This window comes from Alexandromys fortis, unplaced genomic scaffold, assembly GCF_014885135.2.
Source record: "Alexandromys fortis isolate MF-2015 unplaced genomic scaffold, M_Fortis_MF-2015_v1.1 scaffold_18, whole genome shotgun sequence".
In the NCBI taxonomy this organism is placed as follows: Eukaryota; Metazoa; Chordata; class Mammalia; order Rodentia; family Cricetidae; genus Alexandromys; species Alexandromys fortis.
Window position 1 is genome coordinate 2010877 of NW_026067897.1, and position 19216 is coordinate 2030092.

Consider the following 19216-nt stretch of genomic DNA (forward strand, 5'->3'; position numbering starts at 1 on the left):
AGGATCTGAAAATGAATTCCTTAAATTCGTTTCATAACTTCTCCAACTCCCCCATTTGGGGTTAGGGTACAGCCTTTTCCAGAGATACCAATGTCAATTCTAAAGTCTGAGACGGTTGCCTTTTGTCTTACCTTTCCTTTGTCTATTTTCTCCTTACAAGTTTCTCTCTTTCTCATCTCTTTCTAAGCAAAACTAGAGTAGGGACCTGGTGGTACCATCCTGTAATCCCATCTACTTGGGTAGGCTAAGAGAGGAGGATTGCAGAGTCAAGGTGTACCCGGGCTACAGTGTGAGCTCAAAGCCAGCAAGGGTAAGTTAGCTTTACCTGTCTCAAAATAGAAAGTAAGAGGAGGGAGGGGACTTAGGGGTATAGTTCAGTGGTAGATCATTAAACAAACAAAACAAAACAAAAAAGAAATAGGAAGAAAATACAAAGAACCACCCCACATCCTTTTTGTCTCCAATTTAAACACTAGGATCCGGTATATGCGATTTAATGTTTAGAAGTTTGTCTTCCTAAGTAACGTGTGTGTTTTCAGGCAGTTTAGTGAACCCATGACGGACTCATCACTGTTATTATGTCACAGTATTATTGATTTTCACATGAAGTTGTAGTTGGGGGTGTTCAGAATTCTAGTTTCTTCAGCTGGGATTATTGCAGTCTGGATGTTAGTAACTTCCATAATACCCACACAAACAGGGGCACTAGCAATAGAATAGAAATGTAAGAGCCAAGCGTGGTGTGTGCCTCTAGGCCCAGCTCCTCTAGCAGTAGAGGCAGCAGAGTTGAGTTTGAAGCCAGGCCAGAAACATGAGCAACATAATGAGATCCTGTCTGATACAAACACACACATACACACCTCATATTTCTCTATTTAGAATGCCTTGCCTTTGCATTTTCTGTATTTTCAAATTCTCTTAACCAGCTCTTATCTACTTGAATTTTTCCAAGTAAATGTTTCTTGAAAAATAAAAACTGAACCCAAAAAGTTTTCTATAATACTTTCTTATATTTCATCTTTGGAAATGATTCACTAGTCCACAAATAATTTGAATTATCATATCATATATACTAGTTATAAAAATAAGGTATCACTAAGAAAACAATATATTATAAATGTTTCAGCAAAACTTTACATAACAGACATAGCCAAAAAATAACTTGAAGATACATGTAAAATTGCATGTACATCAGGTGTGGTGGAGCACGTCTTTAATCACAGCACTTGGGTAGCAGAGGCAGGTGGATCTCTGAGTTCAGTAACAAAATCCAGGTCCTCAAGGTTACATGGTCTAAACACATACACTGACTGAACTAGCGAGCGTTCACAAGTGATGGACTAGGTCTGTTATATACATAGCTGGATATGAGTCTTTCTTCTGACTGGAACAGGAAGTGGTAAAGGGGACAATGGAGGGCTGGGGGCAGAACCCACTGGTTTCTAAAGTTCTGAAGAACAATTACTATTATTTTGGTATTGAGAGGAAAAATAGACGTAGCAATCAGTGGTAGTCCAGAAGCTGAGGCAGGTGGATTGCTGTGATTTTGAAGCCAGCATGGTCCCTGACTGTTGGGTGATAGTCTCTGTCAAGTGTTGCGGCAGGGGCTAGGCTCCCAAGTCTGTGTTTAAGTGACTTAGTAGTGATGACAACTTGTCTAATCCTAGTTTATGGAGCCAAAAGTGAGTCATACTTATACTATAAGTATAAATTTACAGTACTAAGATAACCAAATCACCTGCTTAGCAGCTCTCTTTTGCTGAATACCTGTGAATAAGCTTAGAGCCGTTTTGCACGCATTACTTCTAATTCTCCTTACAGTAACCCTGCAAAATGGGCACCCTTGTCTCATAGATAAATAGGAAAAGCTAATGTTAAGTTTCATCGCCCACCCCATGCACATGCAAGCAACCCTAATTAAACTCAGTGGGCTGTTTGTTTGTTTTGATGATTATTTAAGACAGGAAAGTGGGACAGAGGACTAGATGAGAGGTAGAGTTCAAAAGGGAGCAGGTGGGACATAGAGAGGGGATGGAGAGATGACTGTGACCCCAGTACATTATATACATTTGGGTCAGATAGTTACAAATCCTGGGGCTCTAAAGTTGGTCATGACCCCCCATTCCATAGTAACACACCACCAGCTTTGTATTGTCCCTGCCTTGGCTTCTTATCAATACGGTAAAGACAGCCATAGGACTAGAGCACAGAGCTCAGAATGCACTTCTGCTCAGTAACAACTATGGATAGATAGAACACATAAGTACCTGTGTTTAACCAAGTGCTTTGTTACCTCAATCTTCAAACAATCCTGTCTGCAGGACTTTAAAGATGAAGCTGCGAGACACTTGAGGGGTAGTATTTACTGACATCAGTCAGCTGATACGAGGCAGGATGAAAAACCTGTTCCCTAAGCATCTCTTGCTGGACACCGTCACTACCTAATTAAGTTACAGATTCTCAAATGATTTAGATTTTGTTTCCACTGATTTTTGTGTAAAAAGAAAACATGTGAAGTAGATTGTGTATACTTCTGTGATTCCTAACTAAAGCACCCATGTGTGTGTTCACTTCAGATACAGAGTGCCTCCAGTACTATTCACCTCTGTGATAAGAAAATGGATTTATCGTTGAACCTACCTGCAAACCACGCTCCACAAGAGGTACAAATATATATATCTGTTATTCATACCCAACTGAATGTGAGAAGAATGTTAAAGTGCCGTGTGGTCTGGGAAGCTAACGTCCAGGGAGTGTTATACTTTGTTAGGGAGCCATGACAATCTCTAACCTGAACTCCCATCAGTCCGACACGATGGTCTAGGGTAGTGTACAAGTAAAAACCATCAGTAATTATTGCGCCACTGTTCATACCTCCCGGCCACCTCACAGTCAGTCATTACAGAAGTTTCTGTTGTTCCCCAAGAGGTATTTCTCTAACTGATCATTTTATGAATCATTTAAGATTAGATTATATGTCCCCTTCATAAAAGTTCATAAAAGTAATAGTACATTCAGGAGATGATGTTAGCACAACACATAGAGGGGTTTTACATTTGTTTATACAGTGTGTGCATATGTGTATGTGTCTGATTCAAAGCATAGCTTGCAGAAATCATTCTCTCCTTTGCTGTGCAGTTCCCAAGGATCAAATTGAGATCATCCTCTTGGCAGAAGCCCCTTTTCCCCACTGAAACACCTCACTGGTCCAAATACATAATTTCAAAACCACTTTTATATAAACTATCTAATTGGATCCTTGAATATATGCTAATTTTTGATGGAACCTAAAGACTACAGTGTTTCAATGTATTGTTGAAGGGCAGTGAGCAATCCATGGCAGATATGGGAGTGAAGATCTCTGTGATTTTTCCAAGGGTTTTGCATCCCGTCACGTTGAGAGAACCTAAGAACAAGCATTTGCTCTAAATCAGTAGACAGCCATGAGTTTCTGGTTCACCATTATGGCCGCTGAACAGATCCACTGAATTCTGTAGGGTCTATAATTATTTTCAGAACATAACTATTGCCCCATCCCTTCCACTTAAGATGGTTTAAAAGAATTAAATTTAGAGGTTGGGGATGTAGCTCGATAGGGCACTCACTTAGCATGTGTAAGGCCCTAGTAGTAGGTTTGATCCCTAGTAGAGATGGAGGTGAGAAAGAAATTGAGTGTATTTGTGATGGTTTTCTGTTATTTCTTTGGTTCTGTAAACTATAATTTATGGTGGTTCTGGGTCTTTGTTTTTATAAGCCAAAGGCAAGTACAGCCTAGAAGCCTTAGCTGTGTAACTTTAAAGATGGTACCTTTCCACAAACGTTCATGTAGACAGCTCTGCTCACCTGCCGGTCCTCTGTCTGTTTCAGGAATCATGTGGATCCTCTCTGCTCTCCAGAAACACTGGTTCTCCTGGAACCTCCCGGTCCCTGTCAGCTCCTCAAGACAAAGACTTTTTGTCTGGTATGCCAGTTGCCCAGTCAGTATCGTTAGCAACTTTTCCACTTTCTTTCGAGGCCGTATCGTTAGCAAACAGTGGTGTGCATGGAACACACTTCATTTGCATTCATGCTCCGCTTTCTCTGTGAGTGACAGGTCTGTACACATGGAGGTAGCAGTGGGATGATAGGCAGTCTGTGATCACAATGGAAAGGATTTGTTTTCTTAATATCACAATAAAAGAGATAAATGTTTCTAAATTACCATAGTAACTATATTTTAAGAAGGATTATGAATATATATATATATTAATTACAGGGAACAAGATACATTCTTTACAAAGTACTTTTAATAGCCGTGTGAGGGAGCTAGTCCTGCTTTTACAGATTCTGAACTCTGGATCCCCCAGCAAGTAGCTAGCAGATCCCAGACTTTCGTAAAGCCAGGCTTTTTGATAGATACTTCACGTCACTCCACTGTCCATGTCAACATGAAGGCTTTATGTCTGTTAGAGGCTGACCTCTTGTTATGACAGATGGGCCCTCCTTGGTAAAGAACATGAGTCCAGAAGCCCTAAAACAAACTAGCAGTGAGTAATTTAGCTTGTCTGGTAAATGGAGTGAATAAGAAGAGATAAAATATGAGGGGGATCACAGTCATATCTAGAATGCCGAGGGGCTGGAGAGATGGCTCTTCCGAGGACTTGAGTTCGATTCCCAGCACCCACACGGTATCTCAGAACTGTCACAACTCCAGAGTTATCCTATTCCGGCCTCCATAGGCACCAAGAATGCACAGTGCACAGACATTAAAAAAAGTAAAGAAAAAAATAATTTCTGCACTCAGTTAAGGTAATTTAGACTTTTAAGTTCAGTAGGTAATTCTTGAGGAAATATAAAATAAGAATTTTTGCTTTAGGAAGGCTCATCCTGTTGGGAATATATACGATTTTTTTTTGTTGTTGTTTTTTGTTTTTTTTTTTTGTTTTTCGAGACAGGGTTTCTCTGTGGCTTTGGAGCCTGTCCTGGAACTAGCTCTGTAGACCAGGCTGGTCTCGAACTCACAGAGATCCGCCTGCCTCTGCCTCCCAAATGCTGGGATTAAAGGCGTGCGCCACCACCGCCCGGCAATATATACGATATTTTGAAGTTATCTTTATTTATTGTTTGTGTGTATGTGAGGTGGCGGGGCAGCACAGAGAGAGCCGCACAGGCCACAGTGCGTATGTGGAGGTCAGAAGGCAGCTTTGGGGAGTCAGGTATCTCCTTCCACTGTGGATTCTGGGAATCAGATTCTGGTGAAGCAAGGGCTTTGATGCACTGAGCCCTCGTGATGGCCGTCGTGATGGCCGTGTAGACGCTACCTGAAAATGAAGAGGAGACTTGGAGGAAGGACAGTGACGAGCAGGAGAGTGTGAGAGATTAGGTGACTCCCATGCTTTACGACTTCTCATTTGAGCAGCTATGAGAACAGATGAAGCTGAGTAAGTTGTTAACCTGGAAAACCACCACAGCTGCTAGAGCAAAGAACCGAAGTGGAGGTTAGAGTTAAGGCAGGTGGTGATTATGGTTTTAATTTTTCTTACTTTATTTATTGTTTGTCTGAGAAGCCATCAGGAAGCATTGGGGCGATGTGCAGAATGTTGGAGACACTGAGTTCAGTAATGACATCAAGATAATTACATGAACTTGAAGGACCGATAAACAGTTGGAACACTTAGATTGTTTTCTAGAGGAGAAAGGAGAAAACATGTCAAATACAGACTTCTTACACTTAAAAGTCTGTGTATCTTACAGACCTAAGCAGTTTTAAACTGGAAAAGGAGGAATTCACAGGGCAGAAGTATCAGACTATGAGAAGAACGGAAATCTTAGGAGTTATAGTAATCAGCAAGCACTAACAGTAGTAAAAACTCTTGGGTGTAAATGCTTATTTCCCTGGAAAGGTTCGCAGAGCTGTGGGTCAAGTGCTTCCAGCCCAGCCTGCAGCCTGAACCTGGTCCTCAGGACTCACGTGGTAGAAAGAGCACTGATTCCCACAGGGTGTCCTCTACCCTCCACACACACACAAGTAAATGTCATTGAAAAAACTTAACCTATGTTCAGCATTGGGTTTCTGATTTCGTATTCCCGCTAGGACTATCTAGTGAGTGCTCTACCCTAATGACATGTCCTGTAGGAGGACCTCAGGACTGCTCCTCGTTGAAGCTGCGTCACTGTCCTGGAAACCACAGCTGGGACGGCACCGTTTCTGCGTCACAAAGGGCAGCCGTCTGTGAGCACAGAACCACCCTGTGCTCTCTGGCTATAATAAATCCACTGCTGGCTGAGAAAAGTGCAGGTGAGTGTATGCTGCAAGGTGCACTCAGATGCTGGCATTTCCCTTACAAGTGCACACACCGCACAATGAGCCTTCTTAGTGTTAAGTAGGAAAGCTTCTCCAGCCTCATGCTGACATGTCTTATTAGGGCCAGGTGTACTCCAGGAGTCTCCAACTGGGAAGTGTCAAGAGGAAACTTTACTTACTATGTTAGTATCGGTGAAGCTATTTTTGATTATTAGATATGTAGGCATCCCTTATATTTTAAACAAAACATAAAAGTCATTTTGGCTGACAGCATAGCATATTAAAAATACATGATTCTCCCGGGAAGGTGAATGTAAGATAAAATGCAAGTCTCTAAATAATGCCTGGAAAAATAAGCATTTAAAAAAAATACTGTTTAATACTGGCACAGTCATACAGAAATGTGTGCTCTGCTTATTCATATGTATACAGAATAATACTGTGTTGCAGGGAGGCCGCTTATTTCTTTCCTAGCTGCTCAGCCCTGAAATAATCACACAGAAGCTGTATTAAGTAAATCAACACTTGGCCCATTAGCTCCAGTTTCTTATTGGCTAACTCTTACATATTAATTTAACCCATTTCTATTAATCTGTGTATCGCCACACGTCTGTCTCCAGAGGGGCTACATGGCTTCTCTCTGACCCTGCCCTCCTTTCTCCCAGCATTCAGTTTATTTTTCCCCACCTAGCTCTGTTCTATCCTATCAGAGGCCAAACCAGTTTCTTTATTCATTAACCAATAAAAGCAACACATAGACAGAAGGACCTCCCGTGTCCATACTCATTGCATGTGTCTGCCCTCAACTTTGTATGTTGTTCATGCTCTGCCCCTCTACAGAGCGTCTCCAGCCTGGTATAGCCCAGCAGTGGATCCAGAGCAAGAGGGAAGACATTGTGAGCCAGATGACGGAGGCCTGCCTTAACCAGTCACTGGATGCCCTTCTGGCCCGGGACTTGATCATGAAGGAGGACTATGAACTCATTTGTACCAAACCAACAAGGACCTCAAAAGTCAGGCAGTTACTAGACACCAGTGACATCCAAGGAGAGGAATTCGCCAGAGTTATAGTACAGAAGTTGAAAGACAACAAGCAAATGGGACTCCAGCCTTACCCGGACCTGCCTGTGTTTTCCAGAGCACCATCGTCAAATTTCCTTCAAAATAAAAGCTTGTGAGTGAGTTTTTGAGAGGAAAGTCAGTTTACAAATGGTTATTTATATGTCTGTTACCTGGATAATATTTGTATAAATACATAAGTGTATTGGATGCTTCACTGAAGGTTTTTTGGAAGAGATGAGTATGTCCCCTTCCATGACATTGCAGTATTTTTTTTAAATTAATATAAACTTTTGCATCATGCCGTGTAGTTCAGTTTTTTTTATGTCGGCTTCATTACTTGAACCTTTTTACGTAATAACTACGTTTTCTTGGACATCACAGTGCCTTAAGGTAAGCCTTTGTTTCTGATGGAAGACATTTCTAAACTCCCTTCCTCTGTAGCCTTCATTGTTCCTCTAAAGTGCATTTTGACTTTATGTAGCAGAGATACAATATTCCCACTCTGCAATCCCAAATTCAGATCCCCAAAGAGTTACTCCTTTTTTAAAGCTTATCCACAAAAATTTTAGAAGGTTGTTTCAAGGTACACACCGTGTATAAAGAAGACCAAAACAGTCTTTATTACCACTGGCCTTCCATCCCGCCTCTGCCTCCCCTCCGTCAGCAGAGTGAGCAGCCCCGTGTGCATTTGACGCAGCTGCTTTCTGCTCCTGTCTTGGGCACACGCCGGTTGAATAGAGGCCGGTCCTGTTGCTGTTTTCCTTGTTGCACACTGCAGGGTGTCGCAGGTCCGGTCTCCCAGCTGAGAGGCGCATCTGACTCAGTCTGTTCAACTCCCACACAACAGGCAAGCTGCTCCGGTTTCTATTTTCTAAGCTTGTTCATACCAGCATCACCACAAACAATAAAAGGACAGTACAATGTGAGTATTTTTTCCCTTGGGCTGCTAGCTTACATCACGAAAGGGAACCCCTTAAGAAGTGATACCTTCTTCTGAAAACTGTGTAGCCCTGTTAGTGAAAAGTGAGAAACAGGATAAATTTGAAAACGCAAGCTTGTGAAATGCACCAGACTCAGAACCTGAAAAACTATGAATAAAGAATAAAAGGACTTAAATGGCATTTAGACAATGAAAGCGTCTGTATTTGCAATAGGAATTTAAGCTCCAGGGTTGGGGAGATGGTGCAACACTTCAGACACTGACTGTTCTTGCACAGGACAAAGATCCTCCCAGCACCCATATGACAGCTCATAGCCATGAGTAATTCCAGTCCCAGCAACCTAAACTCTCTTCTGGTCTCTGGCACCAGGCACATACTCAGTGCGCTTACATGCAGGCAAAACACTCGTACACATAAAGTAATAGGGAAAATTTTTTAAAGAATTTAAATTCCATTTTAAAATGACATTAATCTATGGTCTGACCCCTATGGGACTTCCAGAAACACATAAATTTATAGGGAAATATGAAAATTAGATTTATGAGTTGTCTTAAATTCTTTTTAAAAAATTAAAATAGAAACATAGGTGTAGTGGCACACACCTGGTATCCTAGAACTTTGGAAATGGAAGCAGACAGTTCAGAGTTGACCTCAACTACCTAACAAGTTCAAAGCCAGCCTGTACTATCTGAAATCTTGTCTCCAATAAGTAAACAAACAATAACAAAAAGATTAAATTTAGGGGGGGAGAAAAGTAGGGTTTTTTGTTTGTTTTTTTAAGATTGGTTTTACTCTCCATGCCTGTCCCTCCTCCCTCATGTGTGTGTGTTTAAAATTACCTTTTAGAATAGAGATGCCCTCAGCTGAGTATTGTTGGTGCATGCCTTTAATCCCAGCACTCAGGAGGCAGAGGCAGGAGGATTGCCTGGTCTACAGAGCGAGTTCTAGGACAGCCACGGCTGCACAGAGAAACTCTGTCTCAAAAAAATAATAATAATAATACTGATGCCCAAAAATGGACTTTTATACTGATGTATGTGGTTTATGTAAATTGATAAGATGAACTCTGTCTGCCCTGGTCTTCCACTTACTACGAAGTCTCAGTTCATGGTGTGTGAGCCTCCATCTGTAGTTACGTGCTTGTTACCCACCGTTTTTCTCTGGTGATTTACTGTAAGGAAGACACGGGTGTAGTCACCCACCCATTGTCACAGCCGGAACAAACTCTACATGAAGACACATACTGACCAGTCATAGTGGTGCTGAGGATCCGGACGAATGTGCCGTGAGCGCCTCTCTGCACAGAATGAAATCTCAGCCGAGGATTGTCACTGCGACCTGATGTTTGCATGTCTGTGTTTCGAGGGGAGGTGAAACACTGCTGAGTGTGACCAGTCAGCACAGAGGGAGGCCTGGCATGATGCCGGCACTCTTTAAATAGCTCATGAGTACAGAGATGAAGACTGCGGAAGGGAGCGAGATGCTCCCTGTGAGACTCACTTCCCAAAATGCATGCAAATACAGTGGATGGTAGGTAGAACAAAGAGTCAGAACTTGTTCTCCTTTGAGCCACATAATAAGGTTTTTGTTTTGCTGGTTTTGAACCCTCTTGTTAAGGAAAGGAAAAGGGCTTAATTTTGTGCCAATTGTGTGTGTTTCGTTTTAATCGCCCTTATTAAAGAAGAATAGAGTTCAAGCACAGAACTTCACAAACAACATCCAGCAAGAATTTTATAATTATTTGTAACTTTCCCTTCAAAGAAGACTTTCTATACAGGAGGAATGGTACTGGTTTTCTCTGTGATATAATGTGTAAGGTTTTCTAATACACAAATCAAATGACAGTGTAAAGTATAAGTAAATTATAGTAAAGACAGTTCTTTAGCAGGCTAGCAGTTACTGAAATAGCAGAAGGAAATGTGAAGATCCAGTCACCCCAGGGCAGCACGGATGGTGTCTGTAACTAGACAGTGCTGGATGGAGGTGGTGTCTTTGTAGTGCCCAGCGCCCTACAAATACAGTCCAGAGTCAGCATCACGTGGTTCGCAAGGAACTTAAGTTCATGGCCTCCTGTGTGGGGCTGAGGTCCAGCAATGTTTTAGCAGGCCGTGTAAGCAGTTCTTACCGTGGCTAGCATTCAAGACTCTTGTTTGTATGGAACAAAATATAAAATAATTTTTCCTTAGGCTCACAGATCTCTCTTCGTGATGTCTTTTTTGCCACATTTGTCTTGAGAATGTGTAGTCTCTGAACTAAGATTTGGATGGAGAAGTTTAGGTTATGCCCCCATCTGACATTCCTGTTGGTCGGGTTGCATTTTGGAAAGGCCACCTAACCACAGTATTCAGGCCAGAGTCACTTCCTCACCTCAGCTCTGTGGAAGAGCTTCATACGGGACAAACACTTCAGTCCTGAAAGCAGAGGAGGCGTGCTGATGCAGGAAGACCCTGAGGGAGGTTTGCTTGATGGAAGCCAAGCTTTTTATATTTTATATATATATTTGTTCTCTGAGAATTTGACACATCCACAATGAAATGTGATCCCCTCATCCCCATCTTCCCTCTCCATTTCTCTCACCATATACAAATACCTCCCTGCTGCTAGCCTCTTGTTTTCTGTCATTTCCCTATGAATCCAGTGAGTGCCGCCTGTGGGCGCATGGCTGTGGATTTAGTGGGAAACATCCCCGGAGTGCCGGAAACCGACCAGGGGCTGCAACCACCAAGAATCTCCCTCAGGCTGGTGTTTAATCCTTCAGTAATCTAAACACCAGCAGCGTGCTCGCGAAGTTCTGCATTTTCTAATTCATGAAGAAAAGTTATGGCGGTTGGGACAGGAGGAGAATTGATAGCCGTTTATGCTGAGCCATGCTCACAAGCATCTCAGTTTTCCGCGTACCTTATCATCTCTGACGTCATACCTTCTGTGTATCATAGAGACCAGTTCCCAGATTACCTTACTTTTCCCCTCTCTCAATGACATTATTTCTTTTTCATCTCAAGGACCCATATTCCTTGTGAAAGCAAAATTCCTTCACTTGGCCTGTCTATCTCTACTGATTTTTTTTCCTGAAGCATTGACAATCCCTTTCTAAATTGTTGTTTAAGGAGCCGTGTCGGTCTTGTAAATTGCTTAAAATTTAATGTCATGTAATTAATGAATGGATTTCAAATGGACGAGGCATATCTGGTGCTCCAAGCTCCTCTACAAAAACCGCTAATGCTCCTGGATGTTATAGTTAAATACAGGTGACTCTGGGCAGTGTCAAGCTGATATCTAAGGCTAACTCAGTCACCATCCATAACTGCATTTTACTATTGTAGAAATTAAAACTTAGAAAGCAAAAAATGTACTAGTTTACAAAAAAAATAGCAAAAGAGCCACTGTATAAAAACAATGGTGAGAAGTGTGTTGTAGCTCACTTTAAGGAAAATAAGTAGAGGGAAGCTGTTTTCTCATGCCTGCCCTCAATCTGTTCAAAGTCGCCCTCATGTAGCCCAGGGGGAGCCCCACTTCTACACGTGAAGGCGTGGCAATGAGCAGAAACCGGGGTCCAGCACCTGTGTAAGAAGTAGACTGAAGGCAAAGAGCTACAAAATTTCATTCCCTAGACCGGGTGTAACCACTGTAATTAGTGACACATGAACTGTAGTTACCTGAGCTGGGCCCACAACCAGCTGTATGGACAATTAGTCAAGGAATGGGGAGAGTTCACAGGCCTCTACTCTTCCCCTCTGCCCGGTGAGAGTCACTGTCTTTACTTCTATACTCCCTGCTGAGCCTACCAGACTCTGAGGACAGCTCCACACCCACGGCCACACAGATGGCGCTGGTTAATCTTCATGGGTTATAAAATAAAACGAATAGGCATAAAACTGCATTGTGGCCAGGCACGGCGGGGAGGCTCTCTGGTGGCTCTCACCTTTGCGTCTCCCTGGTCACTCGTTTATGCAATCCTCGATCATTTAATCTGCCTGTTGCCTGAGCCACTCCCCTGAAACTGCTCTTGCCCCAAATGACTAACACATCCTCTTTGTTCCTAAACCTAGGAAGCTTTCCAGACCACGTGATGTGGCGGAACACTCCCTCCTTAGCTAGTGGTTTCTAGGGATGGAGAGCACTGCAACCCTCTGTGCTTTGCTGCTGCAGTGTGGTTCTCTCCTGGTCCAGGACTTTAGGAATTCTTCGCACTCCATGTTCAGTATGAGCCTTCCTGTTTTGGTTACCGATATCATTTCCCTGACCAACCACATTCCCTTCAAAGGTCTTAATTACCACCCAGACACATTCCAAGTCTCCCGAAGTCAGCCCTTTGTCTTTTACTGGCTGGTTTTGTGTGTCCACTTGACACAAGCTAGAGTCATCAGAGAGGAAGGCACCTCAGCTGAGGAAATGCCTCCATGAGATCTAGCTGTATGGCAATTTCTCAACTAGTGATCAGCGGTGCAGCGAACAGCCCATGGTGGGTAGTGCCGTCCCTGGACTGGTGGACCCAGGTCTGTTAGATAGTGGATTGAGCAAACAATGGAAGCCAGCTAGTAAGCAGCTCCCCTTCACGGCTTCTGCAGCAGCTCCTGCCTCCGGGATCCTGCCCTGTTTGCGTTCCTGTCCTGACTTCCTTCGGTGATGAACAGCAATGCTGAAATATAAGACGAATAAACCCTTTCCTCCCCACCTTGTGTTTTGGCCGTGGTGTTTCATCGCCGCAATAGAAACCCTAAGTGAGACAGACTTGCACTTCAGACCCACTATGCGCTATTCCTGCCCACGCCACTCCTCCACAGGAAACTCCACATTCCAAAACTGACCTTGACAGTCCTCACCACCACTACACCCAAAACCTGCTTCTCATGCTTCTTTTCCCAGGGAATGATATCGCCAGCAACTGCCCAATTTGGATCTTCTGACCCTCTGCTTTCTCTTTCCTCTACTTTCAAAATGCCCATCATTCGTACCCAAACAAGTCCCTGCTATCTCCAGAGGATCTCTTTGTTTTGCTAACTTTCTCCATCCCTGTTGCACGTCCATATTTCTAATAGACAGCATCCCCTTTCCAGCTATCTGGAACTTAAAAAGTCAATTCACCCAAGTTACACGCTAGCGCAACAGTTTAGTGGCTTCTCGTAGTTTTATTTTATAGTCTTGTGAAATCTGAGTTTTCCAATCTCCAAGCTCAGACCACACCCCCTCCTTGCTTGCTCCTCTGAAGCTTATGACATCATCTTTCTTCCTTTCATAAATGGATCCTTGTGAGGATCTTTTCCCACCTTCTTACTCTTCAATTCTCATCTCAGTCCTTGTCTCCTCTGAAGACCATCCCTGAGCAACCTCTAAAACACAGCTACTCTCTGACATCACTCCGCATGTTCCTTTAATACTATACCTTGAGGTGTAAATAATTGGTTTGATTATGTATTGTCTATTGGCCTTATTCTCCATAAACACATTCCATCTATGTGTTTCCATCTAAGATAGAACTATGTCTATCTTAGTCTAGGAATTTTATAATTTAACATTTCCTAGAAGTTCAAAAATATCTGTTGAATGTGACTGTATGTTTCCCCAGTAGAGTTCAGACACTAGATCCAGATACAACGGTGACGTCTGTCTCTTCCCCTTACTACCACCCATTCATGGCTCTATGCCCCAGAACATAAAGATTCAAGACCTCCAAATTCTGGCTTCTACCTTCCTGGCCTTCTCACTTCCATAAAGGCTTCAATTGCATTTGACTCACTCAGGCCGTCTGATATGCCCCACGTTTCTGGGAGTCCTAGTACCTCAAGAGTCCCTTTCCTTTTCAAGTTATACTAAACTTCTCTGAAAGGTCTCATTTTTCTTATTTTAAATCTACCGTTAAGCCAACCATGCTGAGCCTGGGTTATGAGTCTCCGGATGTAGCTCACTTTTCTCACTGACGAAAGTCAGAGTATTTCAATCTAGTCCTAAGAATCCGTGAAGGCCACCACTGATGACCAAAGAGATTTTATAGATGTGATTCAAGTGGAGGATCTAGAGGGAGGGAGATCTTGGAGCGCACACGAAATGCAATCACAAGTGTCCATAGAGGAACGAAGAGGCGTTACTACAAAGGAAAGGAGCCATGTGAACAAGGAATGAAGAAGGTAGTTGAAGATGTCTCACAGCCATCTTTAAGATGGACAAGGATCCAAGAGCCAAGGAGTGCAGTTCTGAAAGTTGAAAGAAAGAAACTGATTGCCACTCAGTCCTAACAGAAGGAACTAGTGTCGCAGACAACTTGACATTAGCCCAAGGAAATCATCTTGGTACTTTCTACCTCTAGAATGGACAGGAATAAGCCTGTACCATTTTAAGTCTCTGAATTCATAGTAATCTGCCATAGCACCAATACAACCTAGTAAAACTGCCAGGTTACAACTTTAATTTTTGACCTTACAGTTACCTCCTGTGGGCCTGTAATCCCCACTAAACCTTAAAGCCTTTAGAACAGGAAGTATTTACCTACAGGAACTTCAAAAGCCCTAGCGGAGCTGCTGGAGAGGCTGCTCAGCAGAGAATGGAGGTTCAGCTCACAGCACCACATTGGAAATCTGTCTTTCTCTTCTGGCCCCTGGGGGCACCTGTACCCACAAGCACCTACACACACAGACTCACATGCATAATTAAAAGTAAAATAACTTACAAATATTCGAAAATGTAAGGAAAAATGCTTAGTGTCATTGAAATGAGAGTGAAGTATCTGTTATATTGCTATCATATATAGTAAAAATTTCTAAATTACAAATGTACTATGTATAGAATATACAAAATATTTAATAACAGTGATATCTGGAATAATGATCAGTGTATTTTAACATGTGAAGCTGTCTTGAACTTTTTTCTACAACAAACAAGCATTTGTTTTGTACAGAAGATGTATTATTTAACAAAAGAGGAACATTTAAATTGTCCTAGAGTCAATATCACAGTCATAGCCATAGTCATAGTCTAGCTTTTTTTTTAAGTGTTGAAGCCCAGATTGTCATAGGCCCTAGGCAAGTGCTGTCCCATCAAGCTATGCCCCCAGCCATAGCACTACACCTAGCAAGACAGACTCTTACACAGGGAATGAGAGCAAGAGTGCTCTGTAACCTGTCTAGTTCTTGGTCCCAATAATGATGCCTAGCATTGGTTCAACACTGTGGAATGGATCTTGAGTTCAATCAGAAAGCGACTGGTTACCGCCCCACCACCACCACCACCATTGTTCACGCCACTATTGCACCAATGGGCTTATCTTATTAGGACAATCATTATTGTAGCTTTTATGGTTTATAGCTAGATAAGACTGGTGATTACTTTTCTCCTCTGGCAGCATACATGGCAATTCCAGCACTATGAAAGCTACCTAGCAGGGCTAAAATTTCCAGGAAAGCACCTGGTTAGTTTCTCCATGTTCTCTGACTCAAGTATGTAGTATCTTTAGCAAATGGGTCTAACTGTCGAATTCTGGAGGGCAGGCAAGGGAATAGCAGTAATGAAAATGTTACCTATTTACACAAAGGAATATTATTCAACTGTCAAGAAAACAAAATCATGAAATTCACAAGTAAAATAACCCAGACTCAGAAAGACAAAGGATGCGTGTTTTATCTCATATTTGGATGTTGACTTTGAATGGTTGGATATGTATGTCTCATTCGTATTGCCCACAGTGATAAGGAATTTGGTGAAGAGCTGTGGTGTGTCACTGAGGGGAGGAAGGTAGAATGTAGAGGTAAAAAGGATTAAAGATGAGGAATTGAACAGGAAGGGGTAAATGGGATAGGAGTAGGAGGAAACAGTGGACGATGGCTAACACTAAAGACCTTTTCAAAAGTCCTCTGGAGTTAAGGGGTGGTGGTGCATGCCTTTGTTCCCAGCAGGAAGGTCTCTGAGGTCAAAGCCCACATGTTCTACAGAGCAAGTTCCAGGGCAGGCTATGCTACATGGAGAAACTCTGTCTGGGGGGAAAGAATGGAGGGAAGGAGTCCTATAGAAACAGACTACACAAATGTTTCTTGGAATATAGACATACACATGTATTAAAAAAGAGTAAAGCGGAGTTTCCTTATAACAAAGTAGCAATACTGCTAAGAGACACCGAAGGCTAACAAATGAAAAGCCCATGCTAAGGATGGGTTGTTGATCCATCCCGAAGATCTTTAGATTCGTTAGAATCGTTAGGTTCATTGCTATTTATGCCCCGTTGTGTTAAACTGTAAAACAACACTCAGCGCTTGCACACATCAATCAGTGCTTTCCAATAGCATCAGAAGCACACCTGATGCTAAGATCGAGTTGATAAGACAAATCTTCGTTAGCGACTCAGAGCGCTCTGCTTGAGGACACAGACTATCTGACTCAGCCCATGCCCTACCCAAATGAGCAGGGGCAGGAAAACATGACTGGGTTTTCCCCAGTAGGAAGTTTGCATCTATGGGTTTCAAACCACACAAGATAACTCGGACAGGAGCACACTTTTTCTTCTGGGAGTTCCTAACCATATATAACTCATGACTCTGTACCTATAAAACTTTGGCTATCTTTCAAAACCACGGTGATTTACTGATTTATAGTGCGGTTAGATGATGTGGGAGTGACTTAAACGGTCAGGAGCTCTGCTTATTCACAAAAAGTATAAACACATTGGGAAAAATACTGATTTATTTTCTGCACTTTAGTAATCAGAAATAATATTGCATTTCTTCACCATATATTTTGATGACTTATAGAGATAAAGTGAGTAATCTCGTTTCCTAGATTTTCACAGGGGAATATACTCTTCTAGGATGTTAAGTCTTAGTGTTTGTCTTAGTAAAATATAATCAGAACTTTACCATTTTCTGAGCCATACTGGTTTGGCTTTCTTTATTTTTTTTTAAAAAATATAATAATAAAAATTTTTTTTCCTGTTGTAATTTGTTTTCATTGACTTTCTGTCTAAATGTATTTGTGGTGGCAATTTATAGAGAATGTCTGATCAGGATGAAATTCTTTTTTCTTTTTTAAACAATAAATATGTTCTTCCAGAGACTCAGAGAAACTTCTCATATGTCTGCTTCCAGGGCAATTTATTTTTCTGTAATTATATTTCCACTCCATGAAAGTACACAAAATGTTTCTTTAAATATTTGAACTTTAAAAGAAAATATAAACTTATCACATGTGTTAGTGTAGAAGAAATGCAATAAAATGAATTGTAACGAATGTACTTTTATTTTTATTAGTTGTTTGTGAATTTTATATACTTATGTTGATTGGATTCAGTCCCCTCCCCCAACTCCTCCCGGATTCAGTTCCCATTTCCCACCACTCAAGTTCATGTCTTCATCTTTTATAAACCCATTGAATCCAGTTTGTGTTGCATGCATACACTGGGTCTGTGGCCAGTCACTGGACCATGGTCAACCTACCAGAGCTCACATCCTTAAGGAAAACTGATTCTCTCCAGAAACTGCCTGTTACCAATAGCTCCTCACTTGGCATGCAGCTTTATGCCCGCCATCTTCCTCCATGCTAGGTTTTGGTCTGCCTTGAGTTTGCACAGATTTTGAGTGTACTGCCACAACCACTATGAATTCATGTGTACAACTGCCTTGTGTCCAGATAACAGTTTTCTTGTGGGTATCCACTCCTGGCACTTACAATANCTGAACAAACCCTGAGACTGGGAAGGTGGAATGTGATATAGATATCCCATTTAGGTCTCTTCAGTCTCTTATTCTCTGCACCTTGGCCAGTTGTGAGTCTCTGTTAATTACCTTCTACTGCAGAAGAAGAAGACGAAGAAGAAGAGGAAGAAGAAGAAAGAAGGAGGAGGAGGAAGAGGAGGAGGGAGAGGAAGAAGCATTATCTATAGGCATGGCAACAAGTCATTAGGAGTTAATTTAATATTATTTCTCTTTAGTAGATTTAATATTAGTAGAAGTTCTCCCCCAGGGCCTATAACCTGTCTAGCAACAGGTTCTTATCCCTGACAATTGTGCCAGATAGGGGTTTCATTCCATGGACTGGATCTGGGATCTAATAGAAAGTGATTTGTTACCCCCACGACAATCATGCCACTAGTGCACATTGGACCTCTCTTGTCGGTACAGTTGGCACTGTAGCTTTCAGGATTTGCAGCTCAGTGAGACTGCTGATGGTTTGTCTCCTCTGGTAGTGTGGTGCAGCACTATGAAAGACAGCCAGAGGGGATGAAGCTTGCAAGAGAATACCATCTTAGTTCTTCATGTTCTGTGATGCAAGTATATGGAGTCTTCAACAATAGGGTCTGACCATCAAATTCTGGATGGTAACCATGGATCAGGAAATATCCTACAGAGTAAGAGAGCAACAGGTGAGTTTGCTATCTTCAAGGCATCTAAGATCTAGTGTGAAAGGACAATAAGGGAAACAACAAAAGAATGAACAGGTGGGTTTAAGAGAGTAGGGTACCACCAGATAGTCATCCATGATACAAATAAACCAGAGCACAATGATGGGCTTCAGAAGGATTAGGGAAAGATGGACCTACTCCAGATTGTAAAAATTATTAGGGCATTCTAGTTTTGTGATTAACCCTTAGGGATTTGTTCAGTGAAGAGAGGGAGCATACCAGCTGAAGGTTGAAAGAAGAAATTCTAAAAATGGACAAAGAGCCTAAAGGGAGATAAGTTTCACATGTTTAAAAGATCAACAAGAGACCACGATTATCACAAAATAGTGAATGAGGTTCAGGGGCTAAAAGATGAAGCCAGAGTAGTCAACAGAAACTAGAATCAAATACAACTTTTCAGTTTTTGTTGTTTTTAATGTATTTTCTACTATGTGCATGGATTTAAAAATTCAAAAACATCTGGGCAGAAGTAGCACATGCCTTTAATCGTAGAGCTCAGGAGACAAAGGCAGACAGATCTCTGAGGTTGAGGTCAGGGTGGTCTACAGA

At 42.0% G+C, this 19216-nt stretch overlaps 1 protein-coding gene and 1 long non-coding RNA gene across 8 annotated transcripts in view; one reads left to right on the top strand and one right to left on the bottom strand.

The window, feature by feature from the left end:
- The window catches only part of Ripk2 (receptor interacting serine/threonine kinase 2), a 30113-nt gene extending 22468 nt beyond the window's left edge, over positions 1 to 7645 (top strand). Inside the window, exons 8-11 of one of the 2 annotated variants that reach the window (XM_050165442.1) lie at positions 2577 to 2663; positions 3868 to 3961; positions 6116 to 6277; positions 7124 to 7645. In XM_050165442.1, coding sequence (XP_050021399.1) covers positions 2577 to 2663; positions 3868 to 3961; positions 6116 to 6277; positions 7124 to 7461 — 681 coding nt within the window. In that variant the 3' untranslated portion in view covers positions 7462 to 7645. Of the gene's footprint in view, positions 1 to 2576; positions 2664 to 3867; positions 3962 to 6073; positions 6278 to 7123 lie in introns of both variants that reach the window. The other variant, XM_050165434.1, reaches the window with a different exon arrangement.
- A 297-nt stretch (positions 7646 to 7942) lies between these two features.
- LOC126515625 (uncharacterized) overlaps positions 7943 to 19216 on the bottom strand; it is a 61714-nt gene continuing 50440 nt past the window's right edge. For 5 of the 6 annotated variants that reach the window (XR_007595897.1, XR_007595892.1, XR_007595890.1 and 2 more), the window contains one exon: positions 7943 to 9639. This is a non-coding gene — a long non-coding RNA (uncharacterized lncRNA). The remainder of the gene's footprint in view (positions 9640 to 19216) is intronic. The other variant, XR_007595896.1, reaches the window with a different exon arrangement.